The sequence below is a fragment of the Plasmodium vivax genome, chromosome 13 (genome assembly GCF_000002415.2).
Source record: "Plasmodium vivax chromosome 13, whole genome shotgun sequence".
Classification (NCBI taxonomy): Eukaryota; Apicomplexa; class Aconoidasida; order Haemosporida; family Plasmodiidae; genus Plasmodium; species Plasmodium vivax.
In genome coordinates, this window is record NC_009918.1 from 940,710 (window position 1) to 961,058 (window position 20,349).

The 20,349-nt window shown below is 39.7% G+C and overlaps 5 protein-coding genes across 5 annotated transcripts, besides 10 other annotated features; 2 read left to right on the forward strand and 3 right to left on the reverse strand.

The window, feature by feature from the left end:
- Window positions 1-334: 334 nt before the first annotated feature.
- PVX_085145 (hypothetical protein, conserved) lies at window positions 335-3,896 on the reverse strand. The gene is made up of 2 exons (XM_001616645.1): window positions 3,655-3,896; window positions 335-1,740 (listed from the first exon to the last, which is right to left on the reverse strand). The coding sequence occupies exon 2, from the start codon at window positions 1,661-1,663 to the stop codon at window positions 818-820; it is 846 nt and encodes a 281-aa protein (XP_001616695.1). The 5' UTR covers window positions 1,664-1,740; window positions 3,655-3,896; the 3' UTR covers window positions 335-817.
- Window positions 385-522: a microsatellite.
- Window positions 1,821-1,997: a microsatellite.
- Window positions 3,049-3,083: a microsatellite.
- Window positions 3,172-3,309: a microsatellite.
- A 1,082-nt stretch (window positions 3,897-4,978) lies between the features above and the next one.
- Window positions 4,979-6,056, forward strand: PVX_085150 (exosome complex exonuclease rrp41, putative; the record flags this gene model as incomplete). Its single annotated transcript, XM_001616646.1, has 1 exon — window positions 4,979-6,056. Exon 1 carries the CDS (start codon window positions 5,316-5,318, stop codon window positions 6,054-6,056), a length of 741 nt encoding a protein of 246 aa, XP_001616696.1. The 5' UTR covers window positions 4,979-5,315.
- A 62-nt stretch (window positions 6,057-6,118) lies between these two features.
- Window positions 6,119-6,148: a microsatellite.
- A 555-nt stretch (window positions 6,149-6,703) lies between these two features.
- Window positions 6,704-6,728: a microsatellite.
- Window positions 6,729-6,919: 191 nt separating this feature from the next.
- Window positions 6,920-6,947: a microsatellite.
- Window positions 6,948-7,584: 637 nt separating this feature from the next.
- Window positions 7,585-10,058, reverse strand: PVX_085155 (CorA-like Mg2+ transporter protein, putative). Its single transcript, XM_001616647.1, has one exon. It carries the CDS (start codon window positions 9,580-9,582, stop codon window positions 8,131-8,133), a length of 1,452 nt encoding a protein of 483 aa, XP_001616697.1. The 5' UTR covers window positions 9,583-10,058; the 3' UTR covers window positions 7,585-8,130.
- Window positions 9,523-9,604: a microsatellite.
- Window positions 10,059-10,126: 68 nt separating the features above from the next.
- Window positions 10,127-10,167: a microsatellite.
- Window positions 10,168-11,862: 1,695 nt separating this feature from the next.
- On the reverse strand, window positions 11,863-14,295 carry PVX_085160 (DNA mismatch repair enzyme, putative; the record flags this gene model as incomplete). The annotated part of the gene is made up of 1 exon (XM_001616648.1): window positions 11,863-14,295. The coding sequence occupies one exon, from the start codon at window positions 14,293-14,295 to the stop codon at window positions 11,863-11,865; it is 2,433 nt and encodes an 810-aa protein (XP_001616698.1).
- A 689-nt stretch (window positions 14,296-14,984) lies between these two features.
- Window positions 14,985-15,034: a microsatellite.
- Window positions 15,035-16,735: 1,701 nt separating this feature from the next.
- On the forward strand, window positions 16,736-19,236 carry PVX_085165 (hypothetical protein, conserved; the record flags this gene model as incomplete). The annotated part of the gene is made up of 6 exons (XM_001616649.1): window positions 16,736-16,904; window positions 17,121-17,228; window positions 17,360-17,498; window positions 17,797-17,899; window positions 18,042-18,975; window positions 19,109-19,236. The coding sequence occupies 6 exons, from the start codon at window positions 16,736-16,738 to the stop codon at window positions 19,234-19,236; spliced, it is 1,581 nt and encodes a 526-aa protein (XP_001616699.1).
- Window positions 19,237-20,349: the final 1,113 nt, after the last annotated feature.

The window sequence follows — 20,349 nt, forward strand, 5'->3', positions numbered from 1 at the left end:
TGGGACTTTAAAATGGAAAGAGCTGTGCGGCTGAGCAGGTCCGCAGGCGCATGCGCGTTTGGCCATCCTTCAGAAAGCGTTTGCCCCCGATTCTGCGCAGTGGTCCGTATGCGCCCACACGTCGGTGGAAATGGGTGATAAATAGGTGGCCACATTAATGGGTGGTTAGATAAGTGCGTGGCAACGTGAGTGGCAACGTGAGTGACTACATGAGTGGCGATGCAAAATGTAGGGAAATGTGACGATTCGTGGGGATGCCCAAGTAAACACCGTGTAAACGCGCGTGCCTTCCCACGTGGCGACATTTTAAAAGCTTATTAAATGGTGGGGAAAAAAAAAAAAAAAAAAAGGATTAAATGTGTAATTGACGTTGGGGGGGGGGAACGCAAACGCGTAAAATAGGGGTATTAAAACGCGATGCGCAGGCCCCCGGGGGAAAAAACACGTACGGGTGCGCTCACGTGGTAGGCATGTGTAGGGGTGAATATATAAGCATATAAATATATAAATATATATAAATATATATATAAATATATACGCATAAATATGTACGCATAAATATGTACGCATAAATATGTACGCATAAATATGTACGCATAAATATGTACGCATAAATATATATCTGCGCGCGACGGCGAAGTGCACACATTTGCCACGGTTCATAAAAGGAGCGGTCGAACAAATTTAGCCATTTCGCTGGAGGCAAGAGGATTATTCTTCTTCCCTTCCCCCCACGCAGCACACACCTGCTACTGTGGTGTGTACCCCCAAGACACGCCTCTTTCATGGGTGGTAAACCTAAAAGATCACCGCACACCTACTCCACCTTTGTCTTTTTGACATCCGTCTCGTTGGCAGTCTCCACGGCGTCCTGCTTCCTCTTATTCGTTTTTTCTTCCTTCTGGGGGTTGTCAGTATCCTTTGTCTCCACATCTAAATCCTCCTTATCTAAATCTTCTTTCCCTAAGTCGTCGAGCTCCTCCTCCTCCAAGTCATCATCCAGTTCATCATCCTCTTCATCCTCATTCTCATTTGGGACAAATTCTTCATCTTCCTCTTCATCTTCTTCCTTAAAATCAGCTTCATAAAAATTCTTGAGTGTATTATCTTCTTCATATTCTTCATCTTCCTCTTCATCAGAGCTTAGCACTTCCACCCCTTCCTTGTTGTAACAGTCTATAATTTTAACGTTCGGTAGGAATGAAAATAATTCTTTGCGATAGTTGGGGTCATCTGCAAATGGGTTAAACTGCACACCTAAACGGGTTAGGTTCTTCAAATCCTTCAACGCTTCAAAATCTTTCATATTTTTGAAGTGGTTCCCTCCAATTTCTAGGGTCTTTATATTTGGGAAGGTCTCCACGATGTACTTTAACACATCTACTGTGCTTAGGTGATTGTCCGTTAGCTCCAGCACATTTAGGGTCTCCATTTTGGGTAGATTCTCCAAGGTTTGTATTCCTGTTTGGTTTAGACTGAGTCTTTCTAGGTGGGTAAATTTGTTTAGCAACTCTACGTCTTCGCTTTTGATTGCACTGAACTTTTTCCCGTCTAGGATTAGCTCCGTCAGATTTTCATACGCGTTTTCGTTCGTCGCCTCCTTTCCATCAGCGGAGTTTTCCTTTTTCCATTTTTCCACTCGTTCTTTGATGGCCTTTTCCATGGTTCCACAGGGGGGGATCGCAGCGCAGTTGTGTATACTGGGGGAGACACCTAATCGTGGGTGAGGGAAAACGAGCGCTGCACAAAAGGGGAAGGGGGCGGAGCGTGCATAAGTGAGAGGATCTCCCTTCGGGGCGGAAGGAAAAGGGGCACACGGGGCACGCCACTGTGAATCGTTTCGCATGTACATATTACGTACGCATATGGTATGCACACATATGGTATGTACATAAAATGTGCGCATATAGTATGAACATTATGTACATATACGACATGTACATATAATGTACACATATGGTATGAACATTATGTACCTATACGGCATGTACATATTATGCACACATATAGTATGTACGTATTATGTACCTATACGGCATGTACATAATATTATGTACGTATTTGTGTACGTATTTGTGTACGTATTTGTGTACGTATTTGTGTACGCATTTGTGTACGCATTATGCACCCCTCTGCGCTCTCGAACTGTCCGGAGAACTCGCTCAAAAAAGCGGTCACCAGAAAACCCCCGTTTGGAGGGCTAAAGCGGGGTACTTAACATGGGTGTGGAGCGGTGGTTGCACGTTCGCATTTAGCGGTGTACACTTGCTCGCTCGGAGTGAATAGAAGGGCACATCTAACATTATGGAGAATCTCGTCCACTCGGTGAGCACTTCCTATGCCGAATCCATCTTAGGCGGCGCACACGCAAGCGGCACATCTTCGCAAGACGATTAACACACACGAACCGTATTTGCGCGCCATGCGGTCAAACAAGCAGAGCCTCTTTAGAAGTACACACGACTTAACACATGTGCACGACGTGGCCTCCAAGTGACAAAATAGATTAATCACGGGGGAGAACACTATGAGATGCAAAACGGTGAAGCACTCTCATGAGCATACGTCACTTTTTGTGCTTTCCCACATTTCGGCTTCCCTGTGCCTGTTCAGGCCACTTAGGAGAAAAATACCCCGTGGTGTTCTTCACCCAGCCATTCCTCTTCACGCGAGGAAAGAATGCGCTCATACACACATGGGAATGTATCGCGCTGCTGATTTGTGTACGGGTGTGAGTGAGCAGCGATAAGCGAGAAGCGCGAAGCAGGCATGGATGTATCTGCCACGTAGAGGGGTACCCACCCATGCAGAGGGGGGGTTCGCGGGGCGTAGAAAACGCGTCACACGCGGAGGTATGCAGGCATATAGTGCCTACACAAATGTACGCAAACGTACGTGCTTACACGTACACGCTTGTATGTACGCATCTGCACATTCTGCGGTGCTTACGTGTTATACTGCTGTAGCCCTGGCGAAAGGTAACGTGAGACTGGCGAGCTCCTTGGAAGGGGGTTCTCTCCTTTACGCAGTTACTGTACTTTGTATTTTATTAAGCTTTAAACTTAGCAAGCAATAAATTATACAGTTCTGCGAAAATGAAGTGTCATGTATGCAGAGGTATGTCATTTAATAAAGTCGAATGAAGGGGAAAAAAAAAAAAAAAAAAAAAAGTCAGAAAAAAAATGAACTTGTAGATATTAATTTAAAGGCGAAATGATTGCATATGGGCATTATGTGCTATTTTTTTTCTCCAAAAAGGATTTCATTTTAGGTACGCAGGTGCGCAGGTTCGCGGGTACGGAGATACGCGGGTGCGAGGGTACGCAGATACGTAGGTGCGCGGGTACGCCGGCACGCACATACGCGAATGCACGCAGGTAGTACCATGTACATATGCATAAAAGTACGCTTTGCTATTTTTTTTTTTTTTTTGCCCAGTGACTTTTCTAGCTTTGCCGTTTTGCTTGTAGCTTTTCCGCCTTATAACGGCGCGCGTATTAATGTGCATCGGTTTATTCACTACGGATGTTTGCTTTTATGTGTTCGCGCTTTTAAAGTTAATTTCTAATGAGGGCAAATGTGCCTTTTTTTTTTTTTTACATTCCCTTTGTTTATACGGCGCCTGCCTTTCTGCCTACCTTTGTGCAAACTTACGTGTACCGCGAGGGGCCGAATTCAGAAGCGCAGATATCGTAAAGTGACGCACGTTGAAATTTAAGTTGGACGAGGGATGAAAAATGGATGGTACTTCTTTCCAGGCATATGTGTGGAGGAGGAGGAGCTTTGGTGATTCTTATTCTTTCTCCGTTTAAAGTCGAAGTGAAAATTCGCTTCTCACACTTTTAAGGAGCGTCATATGGATAGAGGGATGTCCATTTTTTTTTTTTTTTTTATACGTAAAAGTTTGACTGTGTGTAAAAAAAAAAAAAACACTACGGGGTAATGCCGAATTATGTGTGGACTTAAAAATATAATTTCCCGTTTTTTCCCCACTTGAGGTTTCTCATTTTAGCTGACTGGCAGAGTATGGTTTGTCTCCCCGTGAGAGGTATGCCCATGGCTAAGAAAATCGCACACACATGTGCGTAGTGTGGCGCATGGTGTGTTACCCATCGTGTGATACGCCCCTCCAGCTAACTTGAATTTGTTTCTCATCCCATGACTCTTATAATGTTACCCGTTAACGTTCCACGTGTGTCTACCCCCTTTTTACTTTGGCGTGCACGCCTGTCGTGTGGGAGTGGATACCCGCGCTTACTCACCAATTAACGCGCCAATGTGTGTACAGGAAAAAACGGGGGATTTTTCTCCCCCCCATTGGTGAGGTGAAAGGTATAAAGAGGACGAACGAAGATGTGCATGACCAACTTTTATCCCTCTGTGTGAACAATCTCTTTGGAGAAGCACTACTCCAAAATGATGAAATCATCCCACCTGTGTGTTTTTCCCTCCACTTTTTGCCACCCTTCTGTCGTCGTTCAACTTATAACGTAGGGGTGGTCCTTTTTTTGTGTGTTGCGCGGATTGACGTGATTAGGCACTGCTCTGGCTTCCTTACGGGTAAATACGCATCCCTATGCTCTCCAAACGTGCAAACGGGTTGGACGTTCTCCTGTGAGGGGGTGATTAACCCAAGAAAATGGGCGCGTAATGGAATGCGCTATTACATCCCCCCAAGTTTAAGGCTATAAGAGAATTTTTCCAACCGTTTATAATCAGTCGTTCATTCACCATTTTGGAATTACCTACTAACATTTACCTTCCCACTTGAGTTCTCCCCACCTGTTAGCAGAACCAACTGTTGTGAAGATTTGTTCCACACCTCTTTCCGCTAAGCGCACGTGCGTTTCGCGCAAAATGGCCGAGCTGCGAAGGGGCCGCGCGGAGGGTCGCTACAACTCGGCGCATATCCTCCGCGCACGGTGTTTTTTTTTTCGATGCGAAATGGTGCCCTGCAGTTGTAAAAAAAAGAAAAAATATAACATGGTGATCCTTTCTTGTTTTCTTCTCTTTTTCTTCTCTTTTTCTTCTCCTGTTTTGCTTCTCCCTTTTTTCTTCCCCTTTTTTTCCCCCTCGCAAAGGCATCAAATGTCATCACCCTCCACAATGCGCAGCTTTTGCGGACCCCATTTTAAGTCAGCAAAAAGGGGTCCTCCGTAAAAAGCGCGATACGTATATGTACACCATATTGACCGCAAAGGGGAAAGGCCATTTTCTCCCCCTATCATTCCTCCCCTACTTTTCTTCGCCTATTATTCCCCCCCCCATCATTCCTCTCCCACTTGTCACTCCCCAACAAACACGCACCTTTCGGTATGCCGCTCGTGGAGTACGTCAATGAGGAGGGGTACAGACTTGACGGGCGAAAGGAAGACGAGTGCAGGTTGATAAAAATCAACGTGGGGAACGAAAATATATTTACGGACGCAGACGGATTTGCATTTTACGAAATAGGAAACACAAAACTGTTGTCGTACATACAAGGACCAACTGAACTGAAGAAGTCGGAAGAAAAGTGCTCAATAAAATGTGAAGTGTTCCTCTCTCCATTTAATGTGTATGAAAAAAAAAAAAAAAAAACCAAAGATAGCGTAACAAATGAAATAAGTGCGTACATAAGAAATATCTGTGAAAATATTATCCTCCTGGATTTATATAAAAATTCAGAAATAAATATTTTCCTTTACATAATAGAGCGTGATGGAGGGGTGAAGCATGCCGCCATAAACACCTGCATCCTGGCATTAATTGACGCAGGCATAGCGATTAAGTACTTTATATCTGCCTGCTCAGTTCTGTTCTTACAAAATCGTATCCTTGTGGATGGGAACCAATTAGAAATTAACTCGGGTGCCCCCGAACTGACTATGGTCATTGAACTTAACACGCATAAAATTGTTTTGCTAGAATTTGATGCGGAGGTCCCTATAGACATTTTCGAAGCCATGGTTCGCACCTGCATGGATTGCTGTATCAATCTGGGCAACGTCATGAAATTAACTGTGAAGGAAAACGCCATCAAGCTGTTGTGTTTAAATAATATGTTAAACGCCTGACTGGGGAGCAGGCGAAATGGCATTCGTGGCACTTTGCACCAGCACCTGCGGATAAGAAGCATCGCCACGCATGATGATCTGTGGGGAGCCGCCGGAAATTAATTGCGACCCTTTTTCCGGGTGCGGACGCTTCCACCGCATTCGCTCCTGCGTGTGTGTACATTTTTTTAATTTTTTTTTTTTTTTTTTTTTCCTTGTGATTGTGCGGCCAAAACTGCCTTAAATCTCCCCCCAAAAGAAGCGGCGCTTCGCCGATCCATTTGAACCAATAAGTCAAACAAATAAAACAAATAAAATATACAAAATGAAACGTAATGCAGCACTGCATGCAGAGCGTCGCCCCTTCGGAGGATACTCCCCTGCGCAAAATGCAAAACTTCCAGCATTCCAACATTCCAACATTCCAACATTCCAACACTCCAGCAGTAGGCGGACAGCCCCGCTTCGTTTCACCTGCAAGGGCAACTGCCCAAAAAAAAAATAACCCCCCGCGTGGATCATCTAAAAGCACATATAAATGAGCTCACACTTGTTGCGCTTGGTCTTTATTCCAGTGGAAAAAATGCCAATGTAGTGCACAGCACAAAGTGCCATTTTAATAATTTCCTCTGCGTTTCCTACCAAACGAAGCGAGCATCACCATTGCCCTGCTGTTTAACCGTTGGGGAAAGCGAAGCGAGGGTGTTACACCGCATTTCACCTGCACACGCAACGAGCAAGAGGAAGTGACCAACTCGCAGCAAACAATTTTTTTTTTTTTTTTTTTTTTTTTCCCTTTAATGTATGCCATCTTCATATCACTTCAACCCGCCAGTGGAAACGCGTTGCAAACATTTCGCCAATCTTATGCTTAGCACTCGTTCGCCAACTTGCTGGTGCCCCCCAAAGAGTCAAGTTCGAACGCCCCATTTGTTACCGCCCAGGGTTTCACCATAACGCGGTGTAGCAAGCCATTTTTTCGACTTTTTTTTTTTTTTTTTTTTTTCTTTTTAGCTACCTGAGGTTAAGTAGGCCACAACAAATCGCTCTCCCAATGAACGGCGAGTACGCGCACAAGCCACCAGCATACGCATGGGATGTAGGCGTCGGCCTGGATGCTTTAAGACAAAACATTATCGATTTTATTTTGTTTTGCGGCTTCATAGCAAGCATTTTGGGCTCCTTTTATTTTTTTTACTGGTTGAAAACTCGCGAAATGAGAAATGTGTGCAGTAAAAATTATTAGGGGGAAAAACTTCCGCACACACGAAATGCATGTATGTATGGATGTGTAGGGGTGGTGATGGTGATGCTGATTAGTGTGCGCTGTTAGGACCACCGGAGGGTCTGCTCCGCGTCTTTACGCCAACGGGGAACTGTAAGCGTGCGGACGCGCCTATGTTGCCAGCACACGCAAACTCGTGCATGCATATGTGCTTACAGACGTGCGTACACACGTGCGTAAGCACATTTTTGTGAAATGCATGCCTCTCCACATAAAAATTCTCACTTATTTGTAAAAAAAAAAAAAAAAGGCACATCGCTCACTCACTCACACACACACGCATATGCATGTGCATATATTTTTTTTTTCACCTTTTTGCCAGACGAACGGGGAAACACACTCTGATTGCGTAACATGCGGGGTGCTATGACCGGTAAACCGCTCACATAAAACATATGCCACAAAGCCACCAAAGTCACCAAAGGGGAAAATGAAACACAAAATTGGGCCTGACCCACATGGTTATTTTCTGCTGTTTGTGTGAACCACATCGGCAGCAGTCTTCCCCCACGGTGTACACATGGTGGGTGACTTTTTTTTTTGTGTTAAAAATTGAAAGCCATTTGCAACACAAATATGTACGTGTGCTCATCTGTGGGGAGGGGCCCCTAAGTGGTGAACTCCCACCCCCTGCCGGGACGCACGCACAGGAAAGTAAAGAAAGACAAAACAAAACGAAACAAAGAGGCGCTGGCGTTTAACGTTCCTTTAAGGGATGCCTCTGACCATGCTGCTGAACATGCCGCTGCCAATGCCGCTGCCAATACCGCTGCCAATACCGCTGACCATGCCGCTACCCCTGCCGCGGTGCTAAATGTTGACGCGCTTAAAAGACACGATGACGTAAAACAAGCAGAACACCGTTATGAGCATGAGCGAGAAGGCGAGGGTCCAGAAGACGTACTGGTCGCTTTCGAAGCCGTTTTTCAAGTTCATCCCAAAAATGGCAGCCACGGTGCCAACAACGGTAATGATGATGCCGTATATCTTCAGCCCTAGCTCTAATTTTAGGACATTATTTCTTGCATCATCCAAATTGAGCTCTACCATTTGGAGGACGTCATCTAACGACTCATCAGTTCTATGAATAATTTTTAAAAACTCATCAATTTCGTGGGAGTAATATTCTAGCAACATTTCCGTGTCCTCATTATTAGGAGTAGGATCACATTTCTCCCATAATTCTGGTTTATCTCCAAAATAGGAAACTTCTAATCTTCGAACGTCTTCATCATTATTTAACACTGCATGTATGGCTTTATATACACTCTGTACCTTCTCATCAATAATTTTTAGCTTTCTCCTCATTTCGGTCAATTTGTTAATACATTTGTAAATGCTTAAATTGTTGCTTATAATTTCGAATAGCTTTTCTGCTTCACATATTACGGGTTCTATTTCGTTTTTTAGCTCTTCACATATATCAACAAAGATGGCTTCTAAAATGAGTATCTCGAAAGGTAAAGAATCTTTAATTAACGAAATGACTTTTGCATTTTCAATAAAATATTTGCACATCCTTTCTTCCTTTTCTGCAACTTCAGGAATTGGGCTATTTGTGAATGTCGGGATGTACAGTAGGAAGTCTTTAAAGATGATGCACTTTCTGTAGGGCAAATTGATAAGGACGCAATTCCTCTTTGGGGATATATCAAATCTGGTGTTGCTATTACTGGAGAGTAGTTGCCTTATATCTCTGTATTGGGCTAGACCGCTAGAATTTATCGGGGTATTTTCTCCTTTTATTTGGTGCACTATCTTTAGCAACTCATGTGTCTGTAGTGAGTACTGTACTGTTTCTCCGTTACTTATTTTATGAACATAATGTTTTAAATATTTATTAAAGCATTTAATGCGTACCTTGAAGTCGTCACTCTTTCGATATTCTTCCGTCTCTTTGGTGGAACTTCCTTTATTTTCTTTCGAGTAGGGGAAGATTTTTCTACCAAAGTGGGTCTCTTTACACTCGCTGCTTTCCCTCCCCTTTTCGTCCAGTGCGCTTGCATACTTTGCAAATTCCTCGCTACCGTTCCTTTTAAACCTCGTTTTGAGGTAATCTATGTATATATTTTCCCCTTTTATCTTCTTTTCATTTCTTTTCATTAAGTTTTTCATATCGTGATGTTGGCCTGCGTGGTACTTGGACATCCCCCCCAGCGTGCTGCTCTGCTGTGCGACCTGATTAGCATTTCCCTTAACTTCCCCATCATTGTCACTCATGTTAAGCAGGGGCTTGTTCAGCTTCTTCTCTTCAGACATCATTTAGGAAACCGGCAAAGGCGAGGGGCATTTGGGCCGTGCATATATATGTATGCACACGCGTATGCACATATGTATGCACATACGTATGTACTTATGCCATATATATATATATATGCACATGTGGCGCTAGCACGCTTAACACCAATGCGTGATGCCGCCGCGCTGGGACAACTTCACCGTTAAGGCGAAAAAAAAAAAAACACACAGAGAGGGCAGCGGCGGGGAAGATTTCACGCACATACTCTCCCAACTCCTCCACTCATTTATCCCCAATGCTACAATTTTTCACCATGTAGATATGCATACACGTACGCGGTAACAGATGTTACCAAATTATTGGCCAACCTTTTGTACCTCTCAAAACTGAAGGAGTCAATTTTGCTTAAGATTCCTCATAATACATCACCGTTAACGCTGCATTTTTTCCTTTCCCCTTTTTAATCTGAACTTTTGTAGAAAACGGAAAAATGGGGTTCAAAAAAAAAAAAAAAAAAACAGCGCTCCATTTAAATGTAAAGCGCAAACAATATAACGCGTTTTATGGGCACTCTGTCCTAACCTTTCATAGCTGTTCAGCAAATTTTCGTTAAACTTGCATAGCGTCCCAGTTGGTTTTTAAAAAGGGGGGGAAAAGCCAGAAAAAAATATGTACATATGTACATATTTATATATATATGTATGTATAACGAAGCGGAGCGCGATGATGGGGGGCTCCTAGCTACGCAGCGTGGCGTGCGCAATTTTGAAATTCATCAAACAGGGCAAATATAGGGTACGCAGCTGAAACGCCCGGGCCCGCGCCCCTGTGCAAAAATGGGTGAAAGTATACGTACCTATATATATCAGCGTACCAGCAGCATACCTGCAGCGCACTCATTTATGCAAATTTAGCTTACTGTTCAAATTTAAAAAAACTCACCAAAAAAAAAATATAGCCAAAATGACCGCGGAGGAATGTGCAAAAAAAGGAAACATCCAAAGAAATATCCAAAGAGAAAGGGAGAAAAATTAAAAGGTGCGTTATAACAGAACGCAAAATTAACGCCTTTGTAGACACCACTCCCGAGGGGAAGTATTCACAACAGGGGGGAAATGCGTAAAGGGATACGATCTGAAAAAATTGCCTCAACACACGTTCCACATGTGTACATGTACCATATATGCTTATATGCACACCCGTGGCGAAAGGAGACTTCTCTCCTCGCGCAAAAACGCCGAGTCCATCAGAGCGACTGACGCTACTGCAATCCGTTGAGTGTGTCTATAAAGCTTTCTTAATGCTTTATTTTTACCTAAATGGTGGGGAGTAACGGAGCAGGGGTTATTCGTTAAAGGCGAAAGGAGCGAAATGTGTGCCATGTTACTGCGCACATCGCAGATATACACATGTGAGGTGCCACAAGATGACACTTGATAAAAACGGCCGATGCGCCCCTTTTCTTTCTAAGCATAAAAAAGAAGAGGCAAAAAATAGAGGGTACTCAACGCGTTAGCTTTTTCGCATTCTACACATATTAACTATCACTGCGTTTTTTTTCTTTATTTTTTCATTCTTTTCGTAAAGAACACTTTGAAGTGCTTTTCCCTTAGTCTGCGCTTGTTCCCTCATGTGTGGTACACTTTACAGTTGAGTAAATTTTTTTTTTTCTTTCTTTTGCGTGGCTTGGTACCTCTTGCATTTTGCTCCTCGAGTGGCACACATGGAGTCCCCTTACGTCGCGTCATATTTGCCTGGCCTCGCGAACAAATGGGTTCACTTTAAACTTGCAAGAATTGCACATTGCGCCTTTTAACACGTAAGGTGAATAAAGCAGTGTTAACCACAAATCGTTGGAGTGGCCCCCTTTTTCAGGGCAAAAAAAAACAACATTAAACAGTTCGGTTGAACATATCAGGCAATTTATGTGTCCTTTTTTGTGTCTTTCAAAAATGCACGTTTTCAAAATGGGAAGGCAGATATTCCTCCGAAAAGAATAAGTAAAAAGGGGATGTCCCGCAAAAATGGCACATTTGTATCCACACCGTGGGGGGAGCAGACCAAGTGTCTCCCCTCTGTCGATATAAGTTTGCGCCAAACGGTACTGATCAAAACTTTAAAAAAAGGGCTCACGTACGGACGCACTGATTTTTTTATGCAAATGCACGCCAACGTACGTGAACAGTTACACACATACACTTTAGCGGCCCCACTCGTCGCCACTCTGAAAAGGCCACTAGGGGGTGGGGGGAGAAATCGCCCCTGTGCTGCATCGTTACGCATTGTTGCTCACTGTAAGGCACTTAAATAGCGAACTCCTTCAAGTAGCTCTTCTTGGACATGAATCTGTCCATGAACTCACTCTCACTGGAGGAGGAAAAGAGGTAATTAATTTCGTCCTTAATTTTCATATAGTTGGAAATTTTATTTTTGTAATTTTCATTAGTACTGGAGGAGGTGTCAATGTTTAGCTTTTCCTTCAGGTAGTATTTATTTTCCGCTGACTCCAGTTCTTCTACTTTTTCGTAGGCCCTTTGAATCACGTCCTTCGGCAACTTGGCTATTTCAGCAACATTAACTCCGTAGCTTTTGTTCGATGCGCCATCCTTAATTTCGTACAAGAAGCAGATTTTTTTTTGCTTCTGATCGATGGTCGTTTCGACATGCCTGTTGATGACTCCCTCACACTGATAAGCAATGTTCGAAATTTCATGAAAATGAGTAGCAAATAAACAGAAGCATTTTATGTGGTCCAAAATGTATTTGCCAATGGACCAACTGATGCCTAGCCCTTCATAGGTGGATGTCCCTCTTCCTAATTCATCTACAATGATGAAGGAATTTTTGTCCGCATTTTTAACTATAGCGGATGCTTCTATCATTTCGGATAGGAAGGTCGATATGCCCTTTAACTGAAAATCAGAAGCACCTACTCTACACATGACTTGACTAAAAACAGGAATTTCACAAAAGTCGCACGGCACAAACATACCTATTTGAGCCAGGATACAAATTATAGCTGTCTGTCTGATGTACGTGCTCTTCCCTCCCATGTTCGGTCCGGTGACAATTATCAATCTGCTTTCCTTTTTATTCATGTGAATGTCATTTGGAATGAAGTTGCTCAAATTGTGCTGTAATTCTAACAAAGGGTGCCTTGACTTTTTCATAATTACATTCTCCCCATCTTCTACCACGGTGGGCCTTACGTACGGAAAGGGGGAATTATAACAAACAACGGCGAAGGATACCAACACGTCCAGGGTGGATACAACATCTATAAATTTTTCGATCACGGGTGTGTAGGTCGACACGGCACATATGGTCTTCTTCACAATTTCTAATTGCAATGTGTTGTAAATATTTAAACAATGTTCGTACTGCTTACATAGCCCTTTTAAAGTGCTCGTTGTGAATAAAAATTCGTTCTTATTCATGCGAACTGATATGCATTTTTTTTGGTGTTGAATTAGGGTGGAATCCTTTTTGGATACTCTAAATAGGAATACGTTTGTGTTGCAATCTACCAGTCGGATGTCCTCCCTGTTGGTCCTCTTATAACGTCTGTCACATTTGTCTGAAAATAAATCCCTTTCGACGTCCTCCTTATGTCTTTTAATTTTTTTCATTAGAGCATTTTTCTCGTTTGATATTTCTTCCAGTTCTTCATCAAAATTTTTAGAAATTAAATAAACTTTATTTTCTTCAATTTCTTTCAGATCTATGGTCATTTCGATCATGTCTAGCAATTTGGAGAAATTATTTAATATTTCATGCAGGGGGTTCACAACCATTTCGATTACCGTTTGTTTGTGTTTCCCTTCAATTGATACCAACGAAAAGTATATTTGCTTAAAGTCCAAAATGGCATAATACAGCTTGACAATATCTTTTAGAATCATTTCTTCATTATATTTGGAGTTCCCCTTTATTTCGTTATTTTGGTTAATCTCCTTTAAGTAGTGGTTTAGCTTATCCAGCTCGGGGATCCTTTTCAGGTAATTACAATACACGCTGTTGCGCAAATCGTCTTCTTCTATAAACGTTTCAACGATGTTCAATCGTTTATTAATTTCGGAAACACTTGTCAGAGGTTGTGTTAGCCAAGACATTAGCTTCTTACACCCGATGGTTGTGTTACACTTATTTAAAAATTTTAACAAACTCGTATTGTTACTGTAACTGTTTGTGTTCTTTTTGTTGGGAAGTATATTCAGCGCACTTATAGCTGCCTTGTCCAATCGCATGTACAGATCCATGTTATGTATGTTAATGCTACACTGGTAGTGTATGTCTTTATTTTCCTTAACCTTCAAATGGTTTATTAAAACCATTAAGCACTTACATGCGTTTTCTAACTCCAAATGTTTATCATAATTTCGAACGTCGTCATTTTGTGGAATTATTAATTTTAGCTCCTCTTTCAAATTTGATACATCGTATTTTTTCCTTTCCAAGGCAACCGCCTCTATGTTACACATTTTAAATAAATTTAAAAGCCTCTCGTCATCAACCAAATCGTTCATGCTGTTGAAAAAGCACTTGTAAGGCCTCTTCTGTATGAACAGAGATTCCAAAGCTGTGAAGTATCCATTGTCAATAAATTCGGTCATCAAAAATTCATACTTTAAATAGTTATAGAAGCACACACCTAGCGTTTTCTGGTACTTCTTCGTGTCAATGTACAGGCACAGTATTTGTTCCTCGTTTAGTTCTACGCCCTCGCCGTTTTCCATTTTGCCTTTTCCGCTTACTCGGGGGAGGCGCAACTGCTGAGTTATGCAAGCGGTTTGTCTCTCGCGCGTTGCGCTAAATTGAGTAATGTTGTAGGTGGGTCAGATGGGCTAGATGCGCTAGATGGGCTATATTCGCTAAATGCGCGAGTGTGCACATACGTGGTAACCACGCTGGGATACGCGCACACTACGCACGTGCTTGTGCATTCACGCAACTACGTCCGCGTGGGCGCAAATTGCCAGATTCCGCTTTTATGTGACACAGCCCAGTGCGCCTCTTAACCCATTTGTCCCCCTTACAAACGAAAAATTGGGATACGTGTGTAGGGGAGAAAAACACCCCATTCATAGGGTGCACAATGGAGAGAAAGCTTTAAAGGCCAAATTGGGGGATTTAGTTTATCTCAAATTTGGGAAAAACGAAACTCCACAAATTTGATAAAAATAGAAGGGGAGGAAAAAAAGGAAAAGGCAGAACAAAGACCAATTTTTGTTTTCTTCAAATCGCCTTCTAACCTTAGCACTTCACGATATTAGGATACGTGACGTGGACGAAAAGACGTGCAAACGGGGGTGTACGTGCATACGTCACCGCTGTTAACACATCTGTACAGATATACACATGTACACATGTACACACATGTGTGATTGTTCTGCACGTGGGTACGTATATCGTCAGTTATAAACACATTTGACATTTCTATTAGGTTTTTCCCCCCCTTTTGGTGCGCGCGGAGAACCCATGTGAAGGCTCTCCCTCCGTGGCTTCACTCTTTCGAGTAGGTACTGTACACATGTGTACATATATGTATATACATATATATATGTATGTATATATACGCACGGGTATCCCTTTGAACAAAAATGCCCACTGCGCACTTTCGCATATATTATTTTCACAAGGGGACACTCTTTAGCTATTCAACTTTTATGTGCCATAGCTAAATAGCACTTGAGAAGCAACTCTGCCACATAAGATGCGTAAGAATATACGGCACAAATTTTTCTTTTTCCTGTTAACTGAAAAAAGGAAAAATGACGAAATGGGTAATTTCAAAATTGATTATGAAAAAATTTATTTAGGTTTTTTCAACTTTTTGAAAAATTCACAATGGTAAAAAGGTGTGTACGAAATTGCTCATCTGCGATTCGTTTCGTTTGGTTTTTTTTTTTTTTATTATTGTCAAAATGGTACACGAAAAGTGTAATTTGCGCAAAGCTTTTAAAATAATTCATGTGTGAAAGACAATTTTGATTACAAAAAAAATATGAAGCAGGAAACCTCTTTCGAAACTCTCTAAACATATTTGCTTGATCAAATTGCATACATATGGCGAATGATGCTACTCGCAATCCGAAAAAAAAAAGGTGAACGTACTCGTCATGTACATAGTGCGGGCTGGGCTGCCCAAATGTGCTCTTTAAATTGATATATCAAAAGCATAACAAATTACGCACAAAAAAAAAAAGTCATTGTGAAATTTCTTTCATTTTTATACGATTTAAAAAACAAATGTTCCAACCCGCAAACGGCGAATTATATTATTGTTTGAAATTGAAGTTATCAGTTCCATGGTTTACAAAAAAAAATTGTGAAGTTCGGGCTCCACGCTTTTGTTTTTTTTTTTTTTTTCCTTTTGTGTATTTAAAATAAAATACTGTTATTTTACATATGTACAAATGTTGGATTTCCTTAATTTAAAACTTTTCGAGGAACTGTAATGCAAAAATGATATTACGACGTAAGCCCTTAACAATTTATACGCAAAAACGAGGCTTTCTTTTTCTTAAGCGATGTGCATTTGCAACATGTTTAAAAAAGTTTATCATTACGCAGGCAGCATACCGAAATTTTTCATTTTCCGCGCTTGAAAAGTATTGCATTAATTTTGTGCGCTTATAAATGTACGCTCGCATACGTAAATATGTTATACATATATATATATACTTACATGGCGATATTTTTCCCCACCCCTTTATTTTCACCTTTAAATGATTTTTTCCCCTTGCCAGTTTTTTATACAATATATATACTCCCTTGTTTATGTTAAAAAATGTATGTAACAATATATGAATTTTTTTAAAGGACTCACATTTCACAATTTTCAACTTAAGCAAAAAAAAAAAAAAAATATGAACGCATAAGATTATAAGTGTACAATCCCTTCATGTGAACTATGTCATGTTTGCTTTTTTCTCAAACAAAAAGAGGCACTTTTATAAGAACAACAAAAGAGGGGAGAAACATAAATGTGACGAACTATCACGTTTTACTAAGAATCATATTTTAAAGTACTTTAATAACAGATGAAATATGTAAAAATATAGAACATACACGATTGTTTTTGTTTTTTTTTTTATGCGATCTTATACGACCGGCGTTCGTTAAAGCATCACTTAATTTTTGAAAAAAAAAATTTTTTTTTTCTTCTTCTACATAATGATTTTCTTGGGATTAAATAGTGATTACAATGCTAGAATAAATTTAAAAATAAAATTTATTGTAAAATCAATAATAAAAGTTTTAACTAAGCATTTAGTATTAATAAGCATTTTAAATCTGATCATCTCACTATGCTACAACTATATTGTAAATGCAGACAGTAATCGTAAGTGTCGGGAAGAGGAGAAATAAGCACAAGTTTGCGCGTACACGCATGCACATATATGTATGCATGTACAGAATGACACTCCGCCCATCTGTCAGTCTTTTGCGTCTGTCTTCTAAGGAGTGTAATTCAAGTTAGATGCAAACTCCCTTATTTCACTCCATGTTAACACTCCATTTTTTCTCCCCCTTTTTTCTCCCCTTTTTTTTTTTAAAGACCAGTTAAATATTGTAGCACATTTATTAAGAGGAACGTTTGTTAGCTCCGTACCATCATGTTTAACCCTATCATTATTAATATTTTTTAAGGAGCACAGCTTAAACAGTAATTACCTCTTTGAGATGTCTCCATCGATGGAGATTATTGCGTCATGCCATGTCGAATATGCCCATGCATGCACATGTGTGTATATGTACACATGTGGTCAACGGCTCTTTCTTCCCCTTCACACACAGATTACAAGTACAAGGAATGGAATTTGATAAACGTATTATGCGTAGTATTAACCTTTTATAGCATATTTTATACGAAGACTGTTTTTTCAAAGGACTATGGGAACAACATATACGATATCCTCTACGTGGCATCTATATCGTAAGTGCATAACAATCGTTAGCTATTTTTTGTACATATTTTAGAAGGACATTTCGTCAATGCGTACATATGGGGAGAAATTAAAAACGTTCATTTGTTAAGATGTGCACAAGTGCCATTATTGAAAGTTTCCCCCTATTGAGCAGCACAGCAGTGACACAAAATAAACGTCGTCTTAGATAAAAATAAAACAAAACAATGTTGCCAGTGATTACCCCATTCGCTTTGCGCAACGTAATAATTTAAACCTGTGCGTAGGTACACACACATGTTTACGCCCCCCCCCTGCCCATCTTAGGTACATATTGCAGAAAAGATTCAATACCAGGAAGTTGAGCATTCATGATTTCCAACAATGCATGAACACGGAAACGAAGAACATAATTGAGCTCATTCAGAAGGTAAACATTTAAATGAATTTTCCATCATTTTTTTTTTTTTCTGCACCTCGAATTTTCAAATGCACATGAAATTTACGTCACACACAAGTTGAATAAACACCCCTATGCGCGTGAACACATATAACATTTTCTTCTTTTGCAGGGAATAATTTTAAATATAATGCCACTTATTTGCTCATACGTACTGAGTTTCATTGTCGACATATTATTAACAATAATTAACAGCATTAGTTTCAACATTATCGTAAGTATACTGACCCACCCATTTGATGTGATATTGAGTTTGCCAAAAATATACAACTTATCAAACATATACGTTCTTACGAATTTTTCTTATTGCGTCTCGATACTTTCATCAATATGGATAACGGCAATTTTGGAATATCACTTTATAATTTTCAATTTTATATTTAATAAATATGACTGTAAAATACTGACGTCGCTAGATAAATTCCCAATGCATAACCAGTGCTCCTATCATGATGAATTCTTCGTCGTTACGTGCATCTACAACTACTTGAAAGATATAAGCTACAGAATAAAAGGGAATAACATTGAGATAACAAATATGGACAAAAAGACAAAGTTGAAACTACTGTTATTTAAAAAATTAATATTAATTAATGCAAGTTTGAAATATAAAGATGAGATAAGCATCTTGAGTCACTTATGTAACCCTATAAACACAATATTATTTGAAGATAACAAATTTTGGAACGCCTACATAGATTCATGTATACTATGCATTGAAGATTTAATTGGTCAATTAAAAAAATATATAAATATTTTAAATCACGACCAAACTGTTTATTCTGTTGAAGAAAAGGCAGAACTGAAGAGTGTATTAGAAAAGAACAGAATAAATAAATTAAAAGACACCATAGTATTAACGTGTATATATTTAAAAGGAGTTGCCTTGTGGTCAATTGCCATAAGCATTATCTGCAAAAATGTCATAGTATCGGTTATTAGGAAGTTATCCTCCATCATAGTTTCCTTATCCTATGTTTTATTTGACTTTTTAAATTTCATCAAAATAAATGAATTATATGACCCACTGCACCACCTACTTTATGGTAACCCCCCCCCCGAGTTTATTTTAGCTCCTGTCCTGCGCCCCACCGCTTGCCACGGTTCTAATGAGCATAAATATAGACATGTATGTAATATATATGCTTATTTACCTGCCTATTTTTTCCCCTTTTTCAGAAATGAATTCCATTGTGGACATTTTTAAATTTTATAAAGAAGATATTTTAGACAACAAGTATCAGTACTCCTACAACTTATATAAAGGATTATCGTATCTGTTCAGAAATAAATCCCTAAGATACTAATTGTTTTTCGTCGGAACAAGAGAAGGCACTTAATAATTTTATCTCGTTGTTAAAGTATGTTAAAAAATTTCCCACCATTAAACATGCTATATCAACGTGTTTATTTTTTTTTAGAAAAATATTTTTTAAAAAGGCAATTTTCTAAAAAGAAAAAAAAAGTCTGTTACAACATTCTTCATCATGACTCTATTTTTTTAGTTTTATTTGTCTAAAAAGATATCATATTTGTTCAAGCTTTTGTGTATTTTGTAAAAATAACCATGTTTTTTCTATTTATGTACATTTAGAAAAAAACAAATTAAATGAATTAAGTCGTTTAACTCTGTTTACGTAAAAACAATTCTTATATGAAATTATATTTATGCACAAGTTTTTACAATAAAAAAAAACATGCGTATTTTTACCGTTTTTTTAAAAATGAAAACTTTCTAAGAAAACTCTAATATTCTTAAATTTTGAATTTCATTTTTTTGTAAATGCAGCCTCGCATAATATTTTGCCGCACGTTTAGCAAAAATTGTCCCTAAGTTTACATTATGTATAACGGCCTAAGGGGTAGTTATATTCTCCTTTACTTTCGTTTGAACGGTTGTGATGGTTATTATCTGCTTGATTAGACTACATAAAATTATAAAAAATTGAATTCTCCACTTAAGCGTTTTGTTGTTACTTTTTTTGCCCCTTATTATACATTCTTTAATTTATCTATTCATAGTATTTCCCACTATTTTTCACTTCTTACCCTTTCTGGGTTTCTTACGCGAGTGCTCACGATTAAAATAACAGGATTCAACATTTTCTGTTAAGGTGCGATAGTAAAATTTTATTCCTGCCGCACGGGTACACACAATGTTAGCGTATCACACGATAGCAAAAGAATTATATTTGCAATGATGTACCTCATGAATTATGCAAAAGGCAGCAAACATTAGAGAAATGTTGTAGACATCAATTATGCTGCAGCTCTTTTGTGAAACCTGTAGCACACACTTTGTATTGATTTAATTCAAATATGTAAAGAAAAGTGAGCGTTATCTATATACTTGAGAAAGGTGAAATGTTGCCACATTTTATCACGCGTAATTTTAGCAAAGCTTTCTCATCCGTAATTTG